Source organism: Schistocerca cancellata, chromosome 5 (assembly GCF_023864275.1).
Source record: "Schistocerca cancellata isolate TAMUIC-IGC-003103 chromosome 5, iqSchCanc2.1, whole genome shotgun sequence".
NCBI classification, from domain to species: domain Eukaryota; kingdom Metazoa; phylum Arthropoda; class Insecta; order Orthoptera; family Acrididae; genus Schistocerca; species Schistocerca cancellata.
Window position 1 is genome coordinate 415,200,874 of NC_064630.1, and position 19,577 is coordinate 415,220,450.

Below are 19,577 nucleotides of genomic sequence, written 5' to 3' on the forward strand. Positions count from 1 at the left end.
ACGCATATACCCATAGGCAGACAATGAATTATCTAGACAGTTCCAGATAATTAGTTGACCAACCTGGTCGGCCACGATGAGCTGTCAAGAATCGAATGTGTAACTTCGCGTCCTACTCATTCAGAGAATTTTTAGCTCCAAGCGTAGTACATAAAGGATGATCGAAATGAAGCGATAACTGTATAGGGGCAATTAATGGTAGAAATCTTCTCTGTGATAAAATTTCTTCGTATGTGAATGTGGAAAGCTGCTTGGCGCTGGACGAACTGCTCTGAGAGAACTGCGCCACTGGAGCACAAATAGTTCTATTCTGTAAAACTGTCTTTTTCTAGTTCATATATCTAAATCTGAACTCTTCCATCTTTTCCGATTCTGGGCAGCTCTTGATTCTACGGGTTCGATAGTTAGCTGAGTACATTTTTTTGAAACTAAAACGTGGGCGTTAGCGTCATTAGCGAAGGAATAAATTTTGTAAAGAGCCCGTGTCCTCGCTGTCACATTTCCATTACACGTTTCAGGAAAATATTATCGTAGTCAAACGCTGAACGCAGCAGAAAGAATTATGGAAACGTAAATACAGAACATCGAAAGAGAAGTACAGCAAAAAGTTTAATTTTCGTCATTTTGTTGTTATATTCCATTATTACTTACATAAAGTCGTGTATTCGGAGAAAAAGGAGGGGGAGGTGAGAAGAAAACATGCTATCTCTTCTTTTTGACATCTCATAAATTGCTCTACTCTCTATGGCCTCTCATCGATATGAACCCGTGATTGCTGCGAATAATCAGAACCATTGGTACAAGTTTTCTTTCTGGCTCTGCACATTAATTATCCTTTCGTTTAAGCACTTCATTTCACAAGGAAAAGAAACGTTAACGGCTGTTAGACATACTGAGCTGTCTGATATAAGTTATCTCTCTGCGCCCGACTTATGCACGAAAACTTTTAATATGCAGCTGCAGCGTAAAAAAAGGGAAGAAAACGTAGAAAAACCTATCTTAGACTATATATGGTGCCGGTTTCTGTTTTCACAGTGTGCAAACGCAGCGGTGCATTCTTTGACAGGCTCGAACAGCTGTATTATGCACACAACATTTAACGTGTTCGTCTTTATAATGACAGCGAGTTATTTTTACGAGCATCTATACATGTATCTATGAAGGTGGTCACCTATTGGCTTTCAAAATCAGTAATTTTAATAAAGTTTATGTTATATATTATGTGTATTTCTGTAAATTAAATGAAGAACGCTGTTGATTTTCCATACAGGCCTTGTTTCAGCTGCAGTGGTTCGTATTTTTTTAAAATATTTGATGATAAAAGATGACCTCATCGTTCTTGATATGTGGATGCATAGGAAGAACAGGAAGTGCTGCTTCAATTTTCTCTCTGTTTACTCTTGTGGTCAAGCAATGTCATTTGCAAATATTGGTCACTAACGGTTTCACAAAAAGTTTCAAAAATTTTATCACTATAGTCTTGCTTTCTTTTGTTGAATAGATATTATTTAGTGACGTTCAATGTTGCTGAATACACTGTGGAATTCCATATAAACAGCCATATATATCTTTGCCAAACTCCGTTAGTCTGAGATCAGAAATACTTCTCTGGAATCTCGAAAGTTCAAGACACGGAAATTTGCGTGTGTGAACCATATGTATATGCCCATCTCTTTCGTGTGTTTGTCACCGAACAGCTTCCTCCATATAGCGATAGTCACGAACTCGACAGAGGAAGGAAAAATCTTGCACGGATATTCTGTTATTGCTGTATTGTTTAAGTGAATCACCACGTTAAATCATGCGATTGATGCACGTAAAAGAGGAAACAAGTAGAGTGGTTCATTGCTGTTCTTCTAGAAAAAACACAAAATGCTATTTTATTGCCTCATAAATCTGAATATTAGCGAAGAAAACGCACTTGATTACAGAACGCTTCGTAGCGCTTTATGATACCTGCATAGCTCCTCCGTGTGTGCTCCAGAAATTTAGAAATGAGAAGTGAGACTTATTCTAAATTAATATTTCAACAAGTGTTCTTTGGGAGATATGAATATTTATGGAACGCGCCTGCCGCTTGTTGCTTCTACAATGTCTGCTACATTTTTTAAACAGTTTCTGACATTATCACTTTATAAAATTAACATAATCAAATTACATTATGAATGGTCTCTCCATGTTATGGAGAGTCCGGTCAGCATTCTAAGGATTATGCAGATTGTAATACTGTCAATATTTCCGGCCGACTTACATTAGCCAATTGCTATACTGATTATTCCTTCACCGGGAATAGCCTTCAGTGGGCGGTAAATACCTGGATACCGTGCTCTCAGACAATCCTATTTTCACCATAAATAGCTTTAGGATTTACGGTAAGTCCCTGTACACCTAGCAGTTGTACAAACAGAACTTATTGGTTCTTATCGGAGATCAAAACACCACAGAAGAGATAGCTATCACATTCGAAGCGAGAGACTTCAACGCAAGGTTGGAAAGGAAACCCACATTGAAGACGTTTAACAAAGCACACCGAGGCGTCTTGTAGTTAATGCCGAATGACCTCGACGAATGCTACCTTGGTCAATGTTATCAGCAGCAGTCCACCTGAGACAGTAGTGCACTGATAGGCGCACTAGAGTTTTACCTCGTCTATGTGCATCGCCCGTCAGCTCCACACTGGCACGCACGCTTGTTTGCAAACTGTCATCGCCGTACACACTCGCACTCACTGGCTAGCGCGCACCGTCACAGCTAAGCAACAGACTCGATCTGGCACGGAAGGCGAGCTAGATCGCGAGCGCGTCGCCGCTCCGTGACGTCATCAACAGGTTGTTGCTCAGAGGTGGCCGGGGGTCTGTGGGGGGTATCGTCGCGGAGGGGTGGTGTGGTGGGGGCCGCGCGCGTCAGGTCGCTGAGGTGCCAGGAGGGGGGAGGCGATCCGCCGAAAAAAACTAGCTCTGCCTGCGGCCAGCCATGTTTTCCCATGGCCCATTGAAGCCAGCCGAAAGGATAGATAAAAACCCTCCGAAATGTTCCAGATATTGGTGGAGATGATTAACTCTAAGAGGCTTAAATTGGGGGCGATCTTGTTTTGTTAACAACTATTCCTTGACGCAAGTAAGTACCTGATAAACTTGTCAAACGAAGTCCTTTCCGACCACAAACGGCGGGTACGGCTAATTGCAAGGCCCTCCGATGGCCCCAGCAAATGTCAGTTTTGATAATAGAGACCAACCGCGCGGAAGACAACGCTGAGCGCTTGGACCTGTAACTCCCTACTGGTGATTCGAGATACGACACTGCTGTTCACCAACCACGTTCGATTGTATTCATTACAAGATCTTGGTTAGTATTTCCACCTGAATTCACTAACTTCAGAATTCCTCAAGTAGTGACACAATAACGTTCTGCGCAGTTCACGTGAGGCGTGTTGGAAAAAAGACGAATAATTTCCCGTTGATGGCCAGACGTTTAGAGATGGAGAATTTGCTCAGATGGACAAGGACTGGAAAGGAAATCAGATGTGGCGTTCAAAAGAAAGATCATGATACTCGCACGAAGATGAGGACGTCTCGATTCCGCCTGACGAAAGAACTCTCTGAAGCTTCTCGATGCGATGCATACTTAAAGAAAGGGATATAATATCTCATCAGAAATTAGTTAAAAATTTCAATAACTGGTCGTTAGAAATACCCACGAATGTTCTTCATCCCTCGACATACAAATCCCGTAGAAATAACGACTCCAAATCTTAAACAAATAACTTGCATAAAGAAGTATAAACAGTCATTCTGTCTATTTTAGATCTGAGAATGCAATGAAATATGAAATAGATGTATTACTTATGTTGTTAGAAAAAGTACTGTTTCCGAAAAAGTCCTATAAGATGCACCTGTAATTTTGCTTACTAAGCTGAAGGGTTTCCCATATGTCATGTCTTGCCGCATACAGTCTTGTTAGCTATTATTTGTGAACTGCACAATAACTATTTCTGTCGTGTGCAGCATTAAATGAGATCTTTACGAGGTATATTTGACACCGCTTCGTGAAATTCGCAGAAAACAAAATAATTTATGATAAATTTATAGGAGATTTGTTAAGATTATTTTCAAAGTTTTAATTCAAGCAAAGTCATCCATTGATTGGGTTCTCTGACAATACTATAAATATATGGAAAACAACAAGTTGCAGCATAATACGCATTCCTGATTTTCACATTTCATTGCTGGTCCTATGTCCTCCATTTCACCCTCCTCCCCCCACCCCCCCAAACACCATTTTCCTAATACAAAGAATAACCACGAGTGTGTGTTGATTCTTAGATCAGTGAATAGCAAAGTTATTCTGCATTATTCAACACCATGCCATGTAAAATACTCTTATTTTGCAGAATACTTTCGTAATCATGACTGATTTACTCTACTTTAGACCCAAAAAGATAAACCAATAGCACAAGAATCTTTAATGAAGTTTCTCAATTGGTAACTACACTGGGTGGCGAATGTTCGTCACATCAAGGGAACTCTACACCTATTAACCGTAATTTCAACACAGATAAACGAAAGCGATACCTTCTCTAAGAGAGTACCAAAAAATGATGTATCATCTTAAATCTGATCCTCATTGTTTTGCCTCTGGAGTAAACCAGGGAATATGCAGGATGACAGGTGCGGTAGTGAAACGGGCGATTTTGAAACTTCCATCAAAGTTACAAATTTATTCACAGCTATATAAACGAAATACAACAGGAATTTACAGTGCTTACAATTTAAAATGATCGTCACTTGAAAGTGACATCACGTGCATGGGCGTCACTTTGGATGACACACATGTCAAGTCATACGAAAGTTAGATCGCACATTCGGCAAAACTGGCACTGGGATTCGATTAATTTCCTCCCGAAATTGATCCTTCAGTTCCTGGATGGTGTGTGGTGGGTCACACCGGGAATATCTGAGACTGCAAATGACCTCAAAGGAAGAAATCACACGCTGCAAGGTCAGGGCTCCTTGGAGACCAGGAAATGTTCCTGTTTTTGGAAATGAGGAGACTAGGAAAGATGTTCCGTAGTGCGTTAATGGAATGCCGCGAGGTATGGCATGTGGCCCCATCTTGTTGGACGAATGTGTTTGCAGTTACAGGAAGATAAGCAAGCTGTGGCACTGGGAAATGGTTCAACATGTCAGCCTAACGTTCTACATTCACAGTAACAGCATTGCCGCGATCGTCTTCAAAAAAATAAGGCCCTGCGATTCCAGACAATGATACATTGCTCCACAGTGCCACATTTTGACTGAAGTGGCGTTTCATGAAGCATTTTAGGATTTTCGTGTGACCGGTATCTAAAGTTTTACTTGTTAACAAAGCCTGACACAGAAAAACTGGCCTCATCGCTCATGATCATGTTGTCGCACACACTTGGTTTGTCGTTCATGAGTTCCAACAATTCGCGGCAAAAGCGCAGTCTCTTTGGGAGGTCGTATGACTTGCGTTTTTGCACTATATAAATTTTGTGTGGGTGGTATTGCATCTCCTTGTGCAATATTCGTCGTACACTGCGGTCCGCTACGTCAGGTTGCAGCGCATGCTTGCGTGCAGAACGCCTCGAACTTTGGCTGCAACGTTTTTTGTACGCACGCGTTTTGCACTTCTACCCTTCTTTCGCACCGTGTCGACGGGACTGGGGCATGACGTGCGAAATATACACTCCTGGGAATTGAAATAAGAACACCGTGAATTCATTGTCCCAGGAAGGGGAAACTTTATTGACACATTCCTGGGGTCAGATACATCACATGATCACACTGACAGAACCACAGGTACATAGACACAGGCAACAGAGCATGCACAATGTCGGCACTAGTACAGTGTATATCCACCTTTCGCAGCAATGCAGGCTGCTATTCTCCCATTGAGACGATCGTAGAGATGCTGGATGTAGTCCTGTGGAACGGCTTGCCATGCCATTTCCACCTGGCGCCTCAGTTGGACCAGCGTTCGTGCTGGACGTGCAGACCGCGTGAGACGACGCTTCATCCAGTCCCAAACATGCTCAATGGGGGACAGATCCGGAGATCTTGCTGGCCAGGGTAGTTGACTTACACCTTCTAGAGCACGTTGGGTGGCACGGGATACATGCGGACGTGCATTATCCTGTTGGAACAGCAAGTTCCCTTGCCGGTCTAGGAATGGTAGAACGATGGGTTCGATGACGGTTTGGATGTACCGTGCACTATTCAGTGTCCCCTCGACGATCACCAGTGGTGTACGGCCAGTGTAGGAGATCGCTCCCCACACCATGATGCCGGGTGTTGGCCCTGTGTGCCTCGGTCGTATGCAGTCCTGATTGTGGCGCTCACCTGCACGGCGCCAAACACGCATACGACCATCATTGGCACCAAGGCAGAAGCGACTCTCATCGCTGAAGACGACACGTTTCCATTCGTCCCTCCATTCACGCCTGTCGCGACACCACTGGAGGCGGGCTGCACGATGTTGGGGCGTGAGCGGAAGACGGCCTAACGGTGTGCGGGACCGTAGCCCAGCTTCATGGAGACGGTTGCGAATGGTCCTCGCCGATACCCCAGGAGCAACAGTGTCCCTAATTTGCTGGGAAGTGGCGGTGCGGTCCCCTACGGCACTGCGTAGGATCCTACGGTCTTGGCGTGCATCCGTGCGTCGCTGCGGTCCGGTCCCAGGTCGACGGGCACGTGCACCTTCCGCCGACCACTGGCGACAACATCGATGTACTGTGGAGACCTCACGCCCCACGTGTTGAGCAATTCGGCGGTACGTCCACCCGGCCTCCCGCATGCCCACTATACGCCCTCGCTCAAAGTCCGTCAACTGCACATACGGTTCACGTCCACGCTGTCGCGGCATGCTACCAATGTTAAAGACTGCGATGGAGCTCCGTATGCCACGGCAAACTGGCTGACACTGACGGCGGCGGTGCACAAATGCTGCGCAGCTAGCGCCATTCGACGGCCAACACCGCGGTTCCTGGTGTGTCCGCTGTGCCGTGCGTGTGATCATTGCTTGTACAGCCCTCTCGCAGTGTCCGGAGCAAGTATGGTGGGTCTGACACACCGGTGTCAATGTGTTCTTTTTTCCATTTCCAGGAGTGTAGTTTGCGTGGTCACGTAGCTTCCGCTGTTTTTGTAAAATGCCAATGACAAAAGTTTGTTGTACAGATGGCAGCACTCCAGTTTTCTGATTCCTAACGTAACATGATATTCCCAGTATTGCGAAATCGCCCGTTTCACTGCCGCACCTTTTATTAGGTTTTGTATCTGTCTGATTTTGTCTACAGCCAACAAACAGATAATGCTGGACACATGCTTCTGCGATTGCATGAACCTTTTTTAAGTTGTGGACCTGTCAGCTTATTTTAAAAGCTAGTATATATATTGCCGTCAGTGAGAAGAATTACTTTAAATTATTGTGTATAACACTTCGGATGCCAAAGGGCCATCTCCAGGTGTCTTGTGTTTTATAGTATCATATGTGTCCTCTCGTGAGAGTTCTCGTATCTGATGTTAACAAAAACGTCATTACATATAATCAACATAAAAGCTTTCTTAACAACACAAGAAACCTCTGTTATTAAAAATAATTATTTATTATAATCTAGCATTGGACATCGCGCTGCAAGTAAAACGATAAATATGAAGTGTAAGGACTGCCATTTCGAGCCTCTTGTTGACGCTTGGAATGTTATAGACGTTTTCTGATTAGCCGTGTCTTTACACTTCTAGATCAGTACAAATTAATAATGCTAGAACTGTCTGAACAGTATTCTGAAACAATGAAATCAAAGTAATTTTATTTCTCTACTCGATGATCACAGTTAATGACTTGTGTGCCGGCCGAAGTGGCCTTGCGGTTCTAGGAAACCGCGAGACCGCTACGGTCGTAGGTTCGAATCCTGCCTAGGCATGGATGTGTGTGATGTCCTTAGGTTAGTTAGGTTTAACTAGTTCTATGTTCTAGGGGACTAATGACCTCAGAAGTTGAGGTCCATAGATCTCAGAGCCATTTGAACCATTTAATGCCTAGTGTAGTCTCTTCTGTTCATGTGTTAAGATCTAATATTTTCGTAAAGTAATCAACATACCTGTAATTGTTTGCGTAAATTTTTTAAGTCCCCCTTTTATCCAAAAACTAAACTTAGAGTTTTAGTTAAGCGAATATATCTTTCTTATATTTCTAACCGGAAGGAAAACTAAAGAAAACGAAATTGGAAATTTGTGGTAAGTTCGTACGGGACGAAACTGCTGAGGTCACCGGTCCCTAGGCTTACACACTACTTAATCTAAAACTAACTTTCGCTGAAGACAACACACACATCCATGCGCGAGGGAGGACTCGAACTTCTGACGGGGAAAAGAAAACGGAAAATGGGAATAAATATATGTAGAAAATAATAAAAGAGCTTCTGACAGAGCTTTCCTTTCAGCAAAATCACTTTAGGTCAAGAACAAGAGAGGCTAATTTCCGCGGCCTGATTTTTAAAGAGCCTTGAAGGATGAACTGAACCAGGTAAACCAGTAAATTTGGGTACGCACACGGGTATCTGAACCTTGGTCCCAAACTCCACTATCCACCATTATCAATCATCGAATAATAATTGGTCTGTTCATACCCACTGATGGGTCAACAATAACAGGTCAACCATGTGTCGCTAGCACCTTATTATATTCTGATCTGCGAGTAGAGCTTTCATACTTTTTCAGCAGTGGCCATTATACAAACTTTTCAGTTCCTCAGGTCACTTGGACTGAACAAAATCGTGATCATACTTACTCGTTAAATGTACGATCAGCTCTGAAAATCCCAGACTAATGGAGGGACAACAAGTTTCATCATATGAACATAACTCAGAAGGTAGCTGAAGTGCGTTGATATGGAATATCGGTGAACTGGATTCAGTCACGGCCTCCAACAAAGCAGTTATATAATCTGATTGTCTCCTCAGATTGCTTCTGATCATAAGATCAACATTACTCGATATTTCGGCGATCCATCTATTCGCCATCTTCATTATAGACGCTACTGCTGCCGCTATTGAGTCTTGGTGAAAACAGATGCCAAAACTGGAACCTCCATAGCGTACACGACCCATGCACCGCCCACTACAGGTACTGCCTCCATAACTTGAGCTTGTGCCGCCGCCCGTAGCACAATGTTCTCTGGTGCGATCGGCCCGAATGTTTTGAGGACAGTCTTTGAGTGCGATACATCGTTGGCGCCGGTGTTCTGTTACTGGTAGCACGACAAATCAAGTCTTGGGTACGGCATCTGTGGTATGTACCTTGTACGGTACGGGGACCTATATGGAACCACCATTTCCAGCCTTGGCATCTGTTTGGGCTTCAGCAGCAACGTCTCTCCTAAATACGGCGAACAAGGAATGTAATGTGTGTGAAATCTTATGGGACTTAACTGCTAAGGTGATCAGTCCCTAAGCTTACACACTACTTAATCTAAATTATCCTAATGACAAATACACACACCCATGTCCGAGGGAGGACTCGAACCTCCGCTGGGACCAGCCGCACAGTCCATGACTGCAGTATGGCGAACAGATGGGTCGCCGAAATATTGAGTAATGTTGGGTTTTAGTATGTGGTAGCAACGGCGAAGGAACTATCAAAAATTATTACGCCCGGAAAGCCTACACAGACACATCAGTCTTATGAACTTCCTCGCAAAGAACGAAATGCACAAAGACTACTTACTCACCTCCGACATCAATGCATCCAATATCAAATGAATGAATCCATTCATTGAATTTAAAGCAAAGGAAGAAAGAGCAGGAGGCCACACGATGGCAGAGAAATAACCAGTACTATAATGTGCAATCTGCAGCCCTCTACCCTCCCTCCCACGCACGCGCGCGCGCACACACACAATATATATATATATATATATATATATATATATATATATATATATATATATATATATATATATATCCTCTTCAACTTGTTTGTGTGAGTGAAAACCAGAAGAATGTTTACGTTACATATTCTTTTCGTGCGTTGGTATGGGGATCGTCAAGAAGATATTTTATGCAAGAGATCAAGCAACCTGAAACACCATTTTTCCACTACTGCCACCACTTCTCTCATAACAAGAAGTGCGTTAACTTACAAAATAATAATGAAATTTTAAGAAAATGTAACATGCACGTACATCGTGAAGCTACTAAGAGAGATCACCCTAAATACATCCAGAAAGGGTAAATATGATGTGCAAACAATTGAATATATGAAGAAAAACTACAAACTACGGAGTGCAAACACTTTATTCAACGTGTAAACGTCACTACAGATATCCGGATTTAGGTTACGACACGTTCGATATGCCTGCCGTCATTGCCGATGACCGAGCGAGGTGGCGCAGTGGTTAACACACTGGACTCGCTTTCGGGAGGACGATGGTTCAAACCCGCGTACGGCCACCTTGATTTAGGTTTCCCGTGATTTCCCTAAATCGCTTCAGGCAAATGCCGGGATAGTTCCTTTGAAAGCACACGGCCGACTTCCTTCCCTAATCCGATTGGACCGATGACCTCGACGTTTGGTCCCCTCCCCCGAATCAACCAACCAACCATTGCCGATGATGTGACGCAGATGAGTAGCGAAATTTTGCATGACCCGCTGACGTGTCGGAACATCGATGCTGGCGATGACCATCTGAATGCTGTTTCCAGCTCAGCAATGGTTTTGGGGTTATTGCTGTACACCTTGTCTTTAATATAGCCCCATAAAAAGGAGTCGCATGTTTTCAGATCCGGAGAATATGGCGGCCAATCGAGGCCCATGCGAATGGCCTCTGGGTATACCAGAGCTAGAATGAGGTCTCCAAAGTGTTCCTCCGGGACATCAAACACTCTCCTCCATGGGTGGGGTCTTGCATGAACCACATCTTGTCGAAATCAGGGTCAATTTGGATAATGGGGATGAAATCGTCTTCCAAAACCTTCACGTACCATTCGGTAGTGCCATCCAGGAATATCGCACCGATTAGTCCGTGGCTCGACATTGCACACCACAAAGTCACCAAATGGGGGTGAAGAGACTTCTCGATCGCGAAATGCCGATTCTCAGTCTCCCAAATGCGCCAACTTTGCTTATTGACGAACGCGTTCAAATGAAAGTGGACTTCGTCGTTAATCCAAATGCGCATGCGCACATTAATTCTCGTCGTGTCACGTGGCCAGCGGTGCAGTTTGCACGTCTTAACTCAAACCGTTCAGAGGTTATAACGATTTTATTTCATATAGTTCAATAATCGTCCCCTGTATATCGAGTTTGGGTTTTCTCTGTAAGTTATGTGGCGAATAAGCGGATAAACTGCAGTCAAGTTATTTTTAACATTTATAGATACTGAATCATAACATTGATTTTTAATGGAACTGCAGGTTCAAATTGTCTTCTTTGTTTCACGGCCTCCTTTGTCCTCATTCGCAGTATTACAAGTTACATGGATGAACACCATCTTTTGCATTGCGAAACGCATTTGGTCTTAAAAAAACTTTTATTACAGTCGCAAAAGACAGTATTAACTTATAGAACTAGGAACTGCAGGTATATACTTCTTTTTTGTTGAACTGAAAACGGCTCTTTAAGAGGACTTCAACGACATAACGTGTGTCGAAATTGATCAAGTAGCAGCAGGGTAACAGCACCGAGCACCACTATCCCGTCGTCTGGAGAAGAAACTCCCAAAACGTCTGCCCTATTGTACCAAATGCAAACGGAGACGATATTCAGGTACGGTTCTTATATTTACGTTTGAGCCTTTAACCCATCAGTTTGCTCTCTGCTGTTGGAGCAACCAGGTAAACGGCCCATGAGACTATTCGGATTTTCGAAATGTATACGACAGTTGAAAAAGTGGATATGTTTTTTAGTATATTGCCAATATCGCCAGACTTTTATAGCAGCTGTGCGGTTATGTGGCGAGAGATCCACTTGTAGTCTTCACGTTCTGTCTTTGTAAAAACTATAAAAGAATTCAAGAAACTGGAAATGTGAAGAATAAAATGCACCAACGAAAAATAACAGAAACTTATAAGGAAATGCAGCTAACGTTTTAGAGCGGTAGCACATAATCAAAGTGTCAGTACGAGTCACTTTGAAATGGCGAGTAGGGTAACCGCAGCCGTGGTCTCCGAGCTGATAGTCCATGCTGCTGCAAACGACGTCGAACTGTTCGCGGAGATGGTTGTTGTCTTGCAAACGTCCCCATCTGTTGACTCAGGGATCGAGACGTGGCTGCACGATCCGTTACAGTCATGCGGATAAGATGCCTGTCATCTCGACTGCTAGTGATACGAGGCCGGTGGGATCCAGCACGGCGATCCGTATTACCCTCCTGAACCCACCGATTCCATATTCTGCTAACAGTCACTGGATCACGACCAACGCGAGCTTGAATGTCACCATACGATAAACCGCAATCGTGATAGGCTACAATCCGACCTTTATCAAAGTCGGAAACGTGATGGTACGCATTTCTCCTCCTTACACGAGGCATCACAACAACGTTTCACCAAGCAACGCCGGTCAACTGCTGTTTGTGTATGAGAAATCGGTTGGAAACTTTCCTCATGTCAACACCTTGTAGGTGTCGCCAACGTTGAAAAGCTAATCATTTGCATATCACAGCATCTTCTTCCTGTCGGTTAAATTTCTCGTCTGTAGCACGTCATCTTCGTGGTGTAACAATTTTAATGGCCAGTAGTGTACATCACAGTACTTTTACTTCTGAGGGTTGTTGTCTTCCTCTGTTCCATATTCCATGAGGGTGGGCTGAAAAGTAATGCCTCAGAATTTTTTTCTCTGTTCTCGATATCCGTTGGGATATTACATGTCATACATATTACTCGGTTGATCTTCCCGCCTCGTTAGCACAAATTGCAACTTTTTGCCGCTAGATGGCACCGAGCTGTAGCTTGTAACATGGCGGTGTGAAACGTAACAATGTTAGTGAGTGAGAAACAGCGAGCCGTAATCGAGTTTCGGATTCAAAGAGTTCGTGCGTATATGGAGTACCTTCTCCTTCAGCATGCTATTTCCAGGCCATACACGAGCGTTGCTATATCTACTTTTGTAAACCCACGTCGCCAGTTTTGTAAACTCTAGTCGCCACTTTTGTGTAAAGGTTTTGTCGCTACTGCTGTGGAGGCCGAATTGTCACTGTTGTTACTGTAGGCCGAGTTTGTGAGTTCGTGAAACGGCTTCTGGTGCAGTACACAGCTATGACATTTTCTCTCTGCCATTATTCCACAGCTATGCCCCAGGGTCAGGTAACAGGATAGGAGAACAAAGGTTGTACAACACTAAAAAAATTAGTAACAAAGGAACAAAAATGAGTTAAAAAGCTTTACTTACCTTTGTGACTAGTGGAACAAGGAAGTCTGCAACACTGCTTGTAATGTAAGTCTCTTCACCATCAACGGGTGACGGTCTGGGATGCATTGTCTAGTCACGGAATAATCGGTTCCATACTCCTCGATGGCACGGTCACTACTGATCGGAACGTAAAGATTTTGGAAGATGATTTCATCCCCGTTATCCCAAGTGACCCTGATTTCGAGAAGATGTGGTTCATGCAAGATGTAGCTCGATCCCATCGAATCAGGAGAGTGTTTGATGATGTTCTGGAGGAGCACTTTGGGAACCGCACTCTGGCTCTGGGGTTTCCAGAGGCCACTGGCATGGGCTTCGATTGGCCGCCATATTCTCCGGATCTGAACATATGCGATTCCTTTTTGTGGGGCTACATGAAAGATAAGCTGCACAGCAATATCCCAAAGCCATTGCTGAGCTGAAAACAGCCATTCAGGAGGTCATCGAGAGCATCGATGTTCCGACACTTCAGTGGGTCATGCAGAATTGCACTATTCGTCTGCCCCACATCATTGTCGATGATGACAGGCATATCGAACATGTCATAACCTAAATCCGACTATGGCTTAATTGCTTAATTGTAGGTATACTTCACAGTACATAACAAATGCAATTTACAACAACTGTCCTCTCACTTCTAAGAGTTCACTAAATGACGTTCCCTGTCTTTGGCGAGTCTCTTTGGCACTGTCGCCCAGTTCGAATCTTTGCGCCTGTGGTGCTTTTTCTCTGGTTGTGTCTTGTTCGGGCGACACAGCATCTACAACAAACCCACTCCTTGCATTAGCATCGTCATCAGCCTCCTTACAGTCCCGTCTTGGCCGCATCGCATTTTGATCTGTTTCCAAAGCTTAAAGAAAACCTTAGGACTTTGATAATGATGAAACGGTGCCAGCAGAGGTGAAGTTGTGGCTCCGCCAATGAATTCATTCTATAGTGACAGTATAAACAAATTGATTTCTCATTTGGAGAAATGTGTTCTCCACCAGGGTGACTGTGTTGAGAAATAAATGTGTAGATATGAAAAATAAAGATATAGAATATTAATAACTTTTTTTTTAATCGGAGGCATTACTTTTCAGCGCACCCTCGCATGTTTTGGTGATTACATATTATGGAGCTTTTCACTACTTTGAAGGAATTTTAAAAGAAACAAAGGAATTGGTGGTAACAGATCGTAATTACATTATTACTCTGCAACAAATCACTGGAGACCAGGTGTCTCTCATACCAGAATACTCAGGAAATATCGCTGAACAACGTTCGAAATCTTGTCTATGGGGTTCGGATTCACCCCAGTTGGTAAAGAAAGTACACGAGAATTCATCTGCCTGATAACCCTTCTGGAGTTCATCGACCCAGCTTTTAAATTCTCTACAACTGAGATTCCTCAACGCAGGCCTGTTTGTGGTACTTGAAGATGCCGTCTCGTCAGTGGAAATCGCGCAAGCTGTAAGCCTCTGGTGATTAGTACACGGACGGTAGATAGCTTTTGCGCCGTAAAAAGCAACATACTGCTCGTTGGGTACACGAAATAAACAAAACGCTCCTTTCAACCAGGAATGAAACACGAGCGGCCGTCTTCGGTAGTTTTACGAGTAAAGCGGGAGATAAACGCGAGAGACTCCTGTGAATAAGGCAGCGGGGAGCGCGATGCGGTACCGCGGCTCGGCCGCGAGGTAATTTGTGTCCCATTGGTCACGTGCATCCCGCGGTGCACATGATAAATAAAAGCCGCGCGCTAATGTCCATCGACGTGCTGTAAATCGTACCTTCCGCGCCACAACGGCTGGCTCGTATTTCACCGCGACGTAATCATGTCTCCCCGTTACACATGTACGTTTCTTTATTGTATTTTATGGCGAGACTGCGAAGAAATTGCCCAAAACCGCTTCCCTAATTTACGCCCAGCGATGCTCCCCGCGGAGAGGCAGCCAGCGCGGCGGCGACTCACAAAACTGGAAAGCGGCGAGCGCGTCAAAGGTCCACAGTTTTTCTCTCAGGTACTGCGGTTTCTGCTGGTGATAATCTCAGATTCAGATTCAGAGAAGAGCACGGCTATTGGTTATGTTTCCTCCTGTGTCACCTTCCGCGACTTGGCGCGGAATCCTAATGGAGGAAAGGGAAGCAATTATGGTGCGCGATTCCACGGAAAATATTAAAGTGGTACACTGCGGATGCACAACATTTTAATTATGACCAAATGAAAAAATAAGCTGGTATACTACGAGCAACTGAGAGCTCTGTTTCATGTGGCACGATTTGCTGTCAGAATTGCTAACCAGTTCTTGTGGTTGAGAGAGACGTGGTGGCGCCAGTTTTCTCCACAAGTCTACGCTAAAGAAGTACAGAGTATTTCAAACAGATTCGTCCGATTTCACAAGAATGTATCTTCTTCATGAATGAAGATAGGAAGTATTTTAAATTACGCATAGGACTACAAAATTTTATTTTCAATAGAACCAGACGATTTTATAAGGATGTTGTTGTTGTTGTGGTCTTCAGTCCTGAGACTGGTTTGATGCAGCTCTCCATGCTACTGTATCCTGTGCAAGCTTCTTCATCTCCCACTACTTACTGCAACCTATATCCTTCTGAATCTGCTTAGTGTATTCATCTCTTGGTCTCCCTCTACGATTTTTACCCTCCACGCTGCCCTCCAATGCTAAATTTGTGTTCCCTTGATGCCTCAGAACATGTCCTACCAACCGGTCCCTTCTTCTTGTCAAGTTTGCCACAAACTCCTCTTCTCCCCAATTCCATTCAATACCTCCTCGTTAGTTATGTGATCTACCCATCTAATCTTCAGCATTCTTCTGTAGCACCACATTTCGAAAGCTTCTATTCTCTTCTTGTCTAAGCTATTTATCGTCCATGTTTCACTTCCATACATTGCCACACTCCATACAAATACTTTCAGAAATGACTTCCTAACACTTAAATCTATACTCGATGTTAACAAATTTCTCTTCTTCAGAAACGCTTTCCTTGCCATTGCCACTACATTTTATATCCTCTCTACTTCTACCATCATCAGTTATTTTGCTCCCCAAATAGCAAAACTTCTTTACTACTTTAAGTGTCTCATTTCCTAATGTAATTCCCTCAGCACCACCCGACTCCATTCGACTACATTCCATTATCCTCGTTTTGCTTTTGTCGATGTTCATCTTCTACCCTCCTTTCAAGACACTGTCCATTCCGTTCAACTGCTCTTCCAAGTCCTTTGCTGTCTCTGACAGAATTACAATGTCATCGGCGAACCTCAAAGTTTTTATTTGTTTTCCATGGATTTTAATACCTACTCGGAATTTTTCTATTGTTTCCTTTACTGCTTGCTCAATATACAGATTGAATAACATCGGAGAGAGGCTACAAACCTGTCTCACTCCCTTCCCAACCACTGCTTCCCTTTCATGCCCCTCGAGACTTATAACTGCCATCTGGTTTCTGTACAAATTGTAAATAGCCTTTCGCTCCCTGTATTTCACCCCTGCCACCTTCAGAATTTGAAAGAGAGTATTCCAGTCAACATTGTCAAAAGCTTTCTCTAAATCTACAAATGCTAGAAACGTAGGTTTGCCTTTCCTTAATCTTTCTTCTAAGATAAGTCGTAAGGTCAGTATTGCCTCACGTGTTTCTATATTTCTACGGAATCCAAACTGATCTTCCCCGAGGTCGGCTTCTACCAGTTTTTCCATTCGTCTGTAAAGAATTCGCGTTAGTATTTTACATCTGTGACTTATTAAACTAATAGTTCGGTAATGTTCACATCTGTCAACACTTTCTTTCTCTGGAATTGGAATTATTACATTCTTCTTGAATTCTGAGGGTATTTCGCCTGTCTCATACATCTTGCTCACCAGATGGTAGAGTTTTGTCATGACTGGCTCTCCCAAGGCCGTCAGTAGTTCTAATGGAAAGTTGTCTACTCCCGGGGCCTTGTTTCGACTCAGGTCTTTCAGTGCTCTGTCAAACTCTTCACGCAGTATCGTATCTCCCATTTCAATCTTCATCTACATCCTCTTCCATTTCGATAATATTGTCCTCAAGTACATCGCCCTTGTATAGACCCTCTATATACTCCTTTCACCTTTCTGCTTTCCCTTCTTTGCTTAGAACTGGGATTCCATCTGAGCTCTTGATATTCATACAAGTGGTTCTCTTTTCTCCAAAGGTCTCTTCAATTTTCCTGTAGGCAGTATCTATCTTACCCCTAGTGAGATAAGCCTCTATATCCTTACATTTGTCCTCTAGCCATCCCTGCTTAGCCATTTTGCACTTCCTGTCGATCTCATTTTTGAGACGTTTGTATTCCTTTTTGCGTGCTTCATTTACTGCATTTTTATATTTTCTCCTTTCATCAATTAAATTCAATATTTCTTCTGTTACCCAAGGATTTCTACTAGCCCTCGTCTTTTTACCTACTTGATCCTCTGCTGCCTTCACTACTTCATCCCTCAGAGCTACCCATTCTTCTTCTACTGTATTTCTTTCCCCCATTCCTGTCAATTGTTCCCTCATGCTCTCCCTGAAACTCTGTACAACCTCTGGTTTATTCCGTTTATCTAGGTCCCACCTCCTTAAATTCCCACCTTTTTGCAGTTTCTTCAGTTTTAATCTACAGTTCATAACCAATAGATTGTGGTCAGAGTCCACATCTGCCCCGGGAAATGTCTTACAATTTAAAACCTGGTTCCTAAATCTCTGTCTTAGCATTATATAATCTATCTGATACCTACTAGTATCTCCAGGATTCTTCCTTGTATTTTATAAGGATACGTCTGTTAAATGAATGCACATATAACCCTCTACAAACAGGGTGACAATTATTGACCTATATGAAATAAAATCTTCGTAACTTCTGAACGCTTTGCGTTAGGACGTTCAAACTGCACGTTTGGCCGCGGGGCATGATGAGAATTAGTATGGTTTGGTTTAGTGACGAAGTCCATTTTCATGTGAATGGAATCGTCAATAAGCAAAATTGGCGCATTTGAGAATCAGTATTTCGCGATCCGGAAGTCTCGTCACCCTAACAGTGTGACTGTGTGGTGTGCGATGTCCAGTCACGGAATAGTGGGTGCGATATTCCTTGATGGCACGGTGACTACCGAACGGTATGCGACGGTTTTGGAAGATGATTTCATATCCGTTATCCACAGTGACCCTGATTGCGACAAGATGTGGTCGTCCACGACGGAGCTCGACCCATCGAAGCAGGACAGTGTATGATGTCCTGGAGGAGCACTCGGGGACCTCATTCTGGGTCTGGGATACCCAGACGCCACTAGCCTGGGCCTCGACTGGCCGACATATTCTCCGGATCTGAACACATGCGACTCCTTTTTAAGGGGCTATATTAAAGACAGTGTGTACAGCAATAACCCCAAAACCGTTGCTGAGCTGAAAACAACCATTCAGGAAGTGATCGACAGGTATATCGAACCTGTCATAACCTAAATCCTGATATCTGTAGTGACGTTTACATGTTGAATAAAGTGTGTGCACGCGGTAGTTTTTTATGCAGTTCAATAATTGTCGTCCTCTACGTTTAGGGTCTAAGTTTTCATTTATCTTTTAAAAATGTTCAGTGTGTTCTCCACTGGACGCACGACGAACATTAAAGGATAGTCACAGTCGCCATGTACTTCGACTGACATGGCTCAAGGGACTGCATTCACGGCTGCTGCCATGTGGCGTTGCACTTCTCACGGTTATATTAAGGGGAGTCATTTGGAGACTTTCACAGTTCCCACAATTAAGACCCAAAAACATGCTATGAAAAGCGTCCGAGCACATATTAGTAGGCATTAATATATTTTGCGTCCATAATTCGCCTTTACGACTGCTTGAACTCGCCTGGGGCAGTTTCAGTGAGATGGATAAATATCTGGGGAGAATTAGCAGCATATTCTTCCTCAAGGGCCGAAACCAGAGAAGGTAGTGATATCGGGTGCTATGATCTGGCGCGAAGCCGACGTTGTAACTCTTCCCAGAGATGTTCCATTCGGTTCAAGTCGGTACTGTGGACAGGGCAGTCCATTTCAGGAATAATGATGCATTGTCATGCTGTTCAATCATTGTCTCTGAACTGTCCCTCTACTGTACGCACTACACAGTGCTGTAAAATGTGTTCATATGCTTCCACATTTA

At 43.6% G+C, this 19,577-nt stretch overlaps 1 protein-coding gene across 1 annotated transcript in view; it reads right to left on the reverse strand.

Annotated features, from left to right (window-relative positions):
* The window catches only part of LOC126188301 (uncharacterized), a 216,062-nt gene extending 213,295 nt beyond the window's left edge, over nucleotides 1–2,767 (reverse strand). The window contains exon 1 of the mRNA XM_049929894.1: nucleotides 2,645–2,767. Coding sequence (XP_049785851.1) covers nucleotides 2,645–2,659 — 15 coding nt within the window. The 5' untranslated portion in view covers nucleotides 2,660–2,767. The remainder of the gene's footprint in view (nucleotides 1–2,644) is intronic.
* Between the last annotated feature and the right edge of the window lie 16,810 nt (nucleotides 2,768–19,577).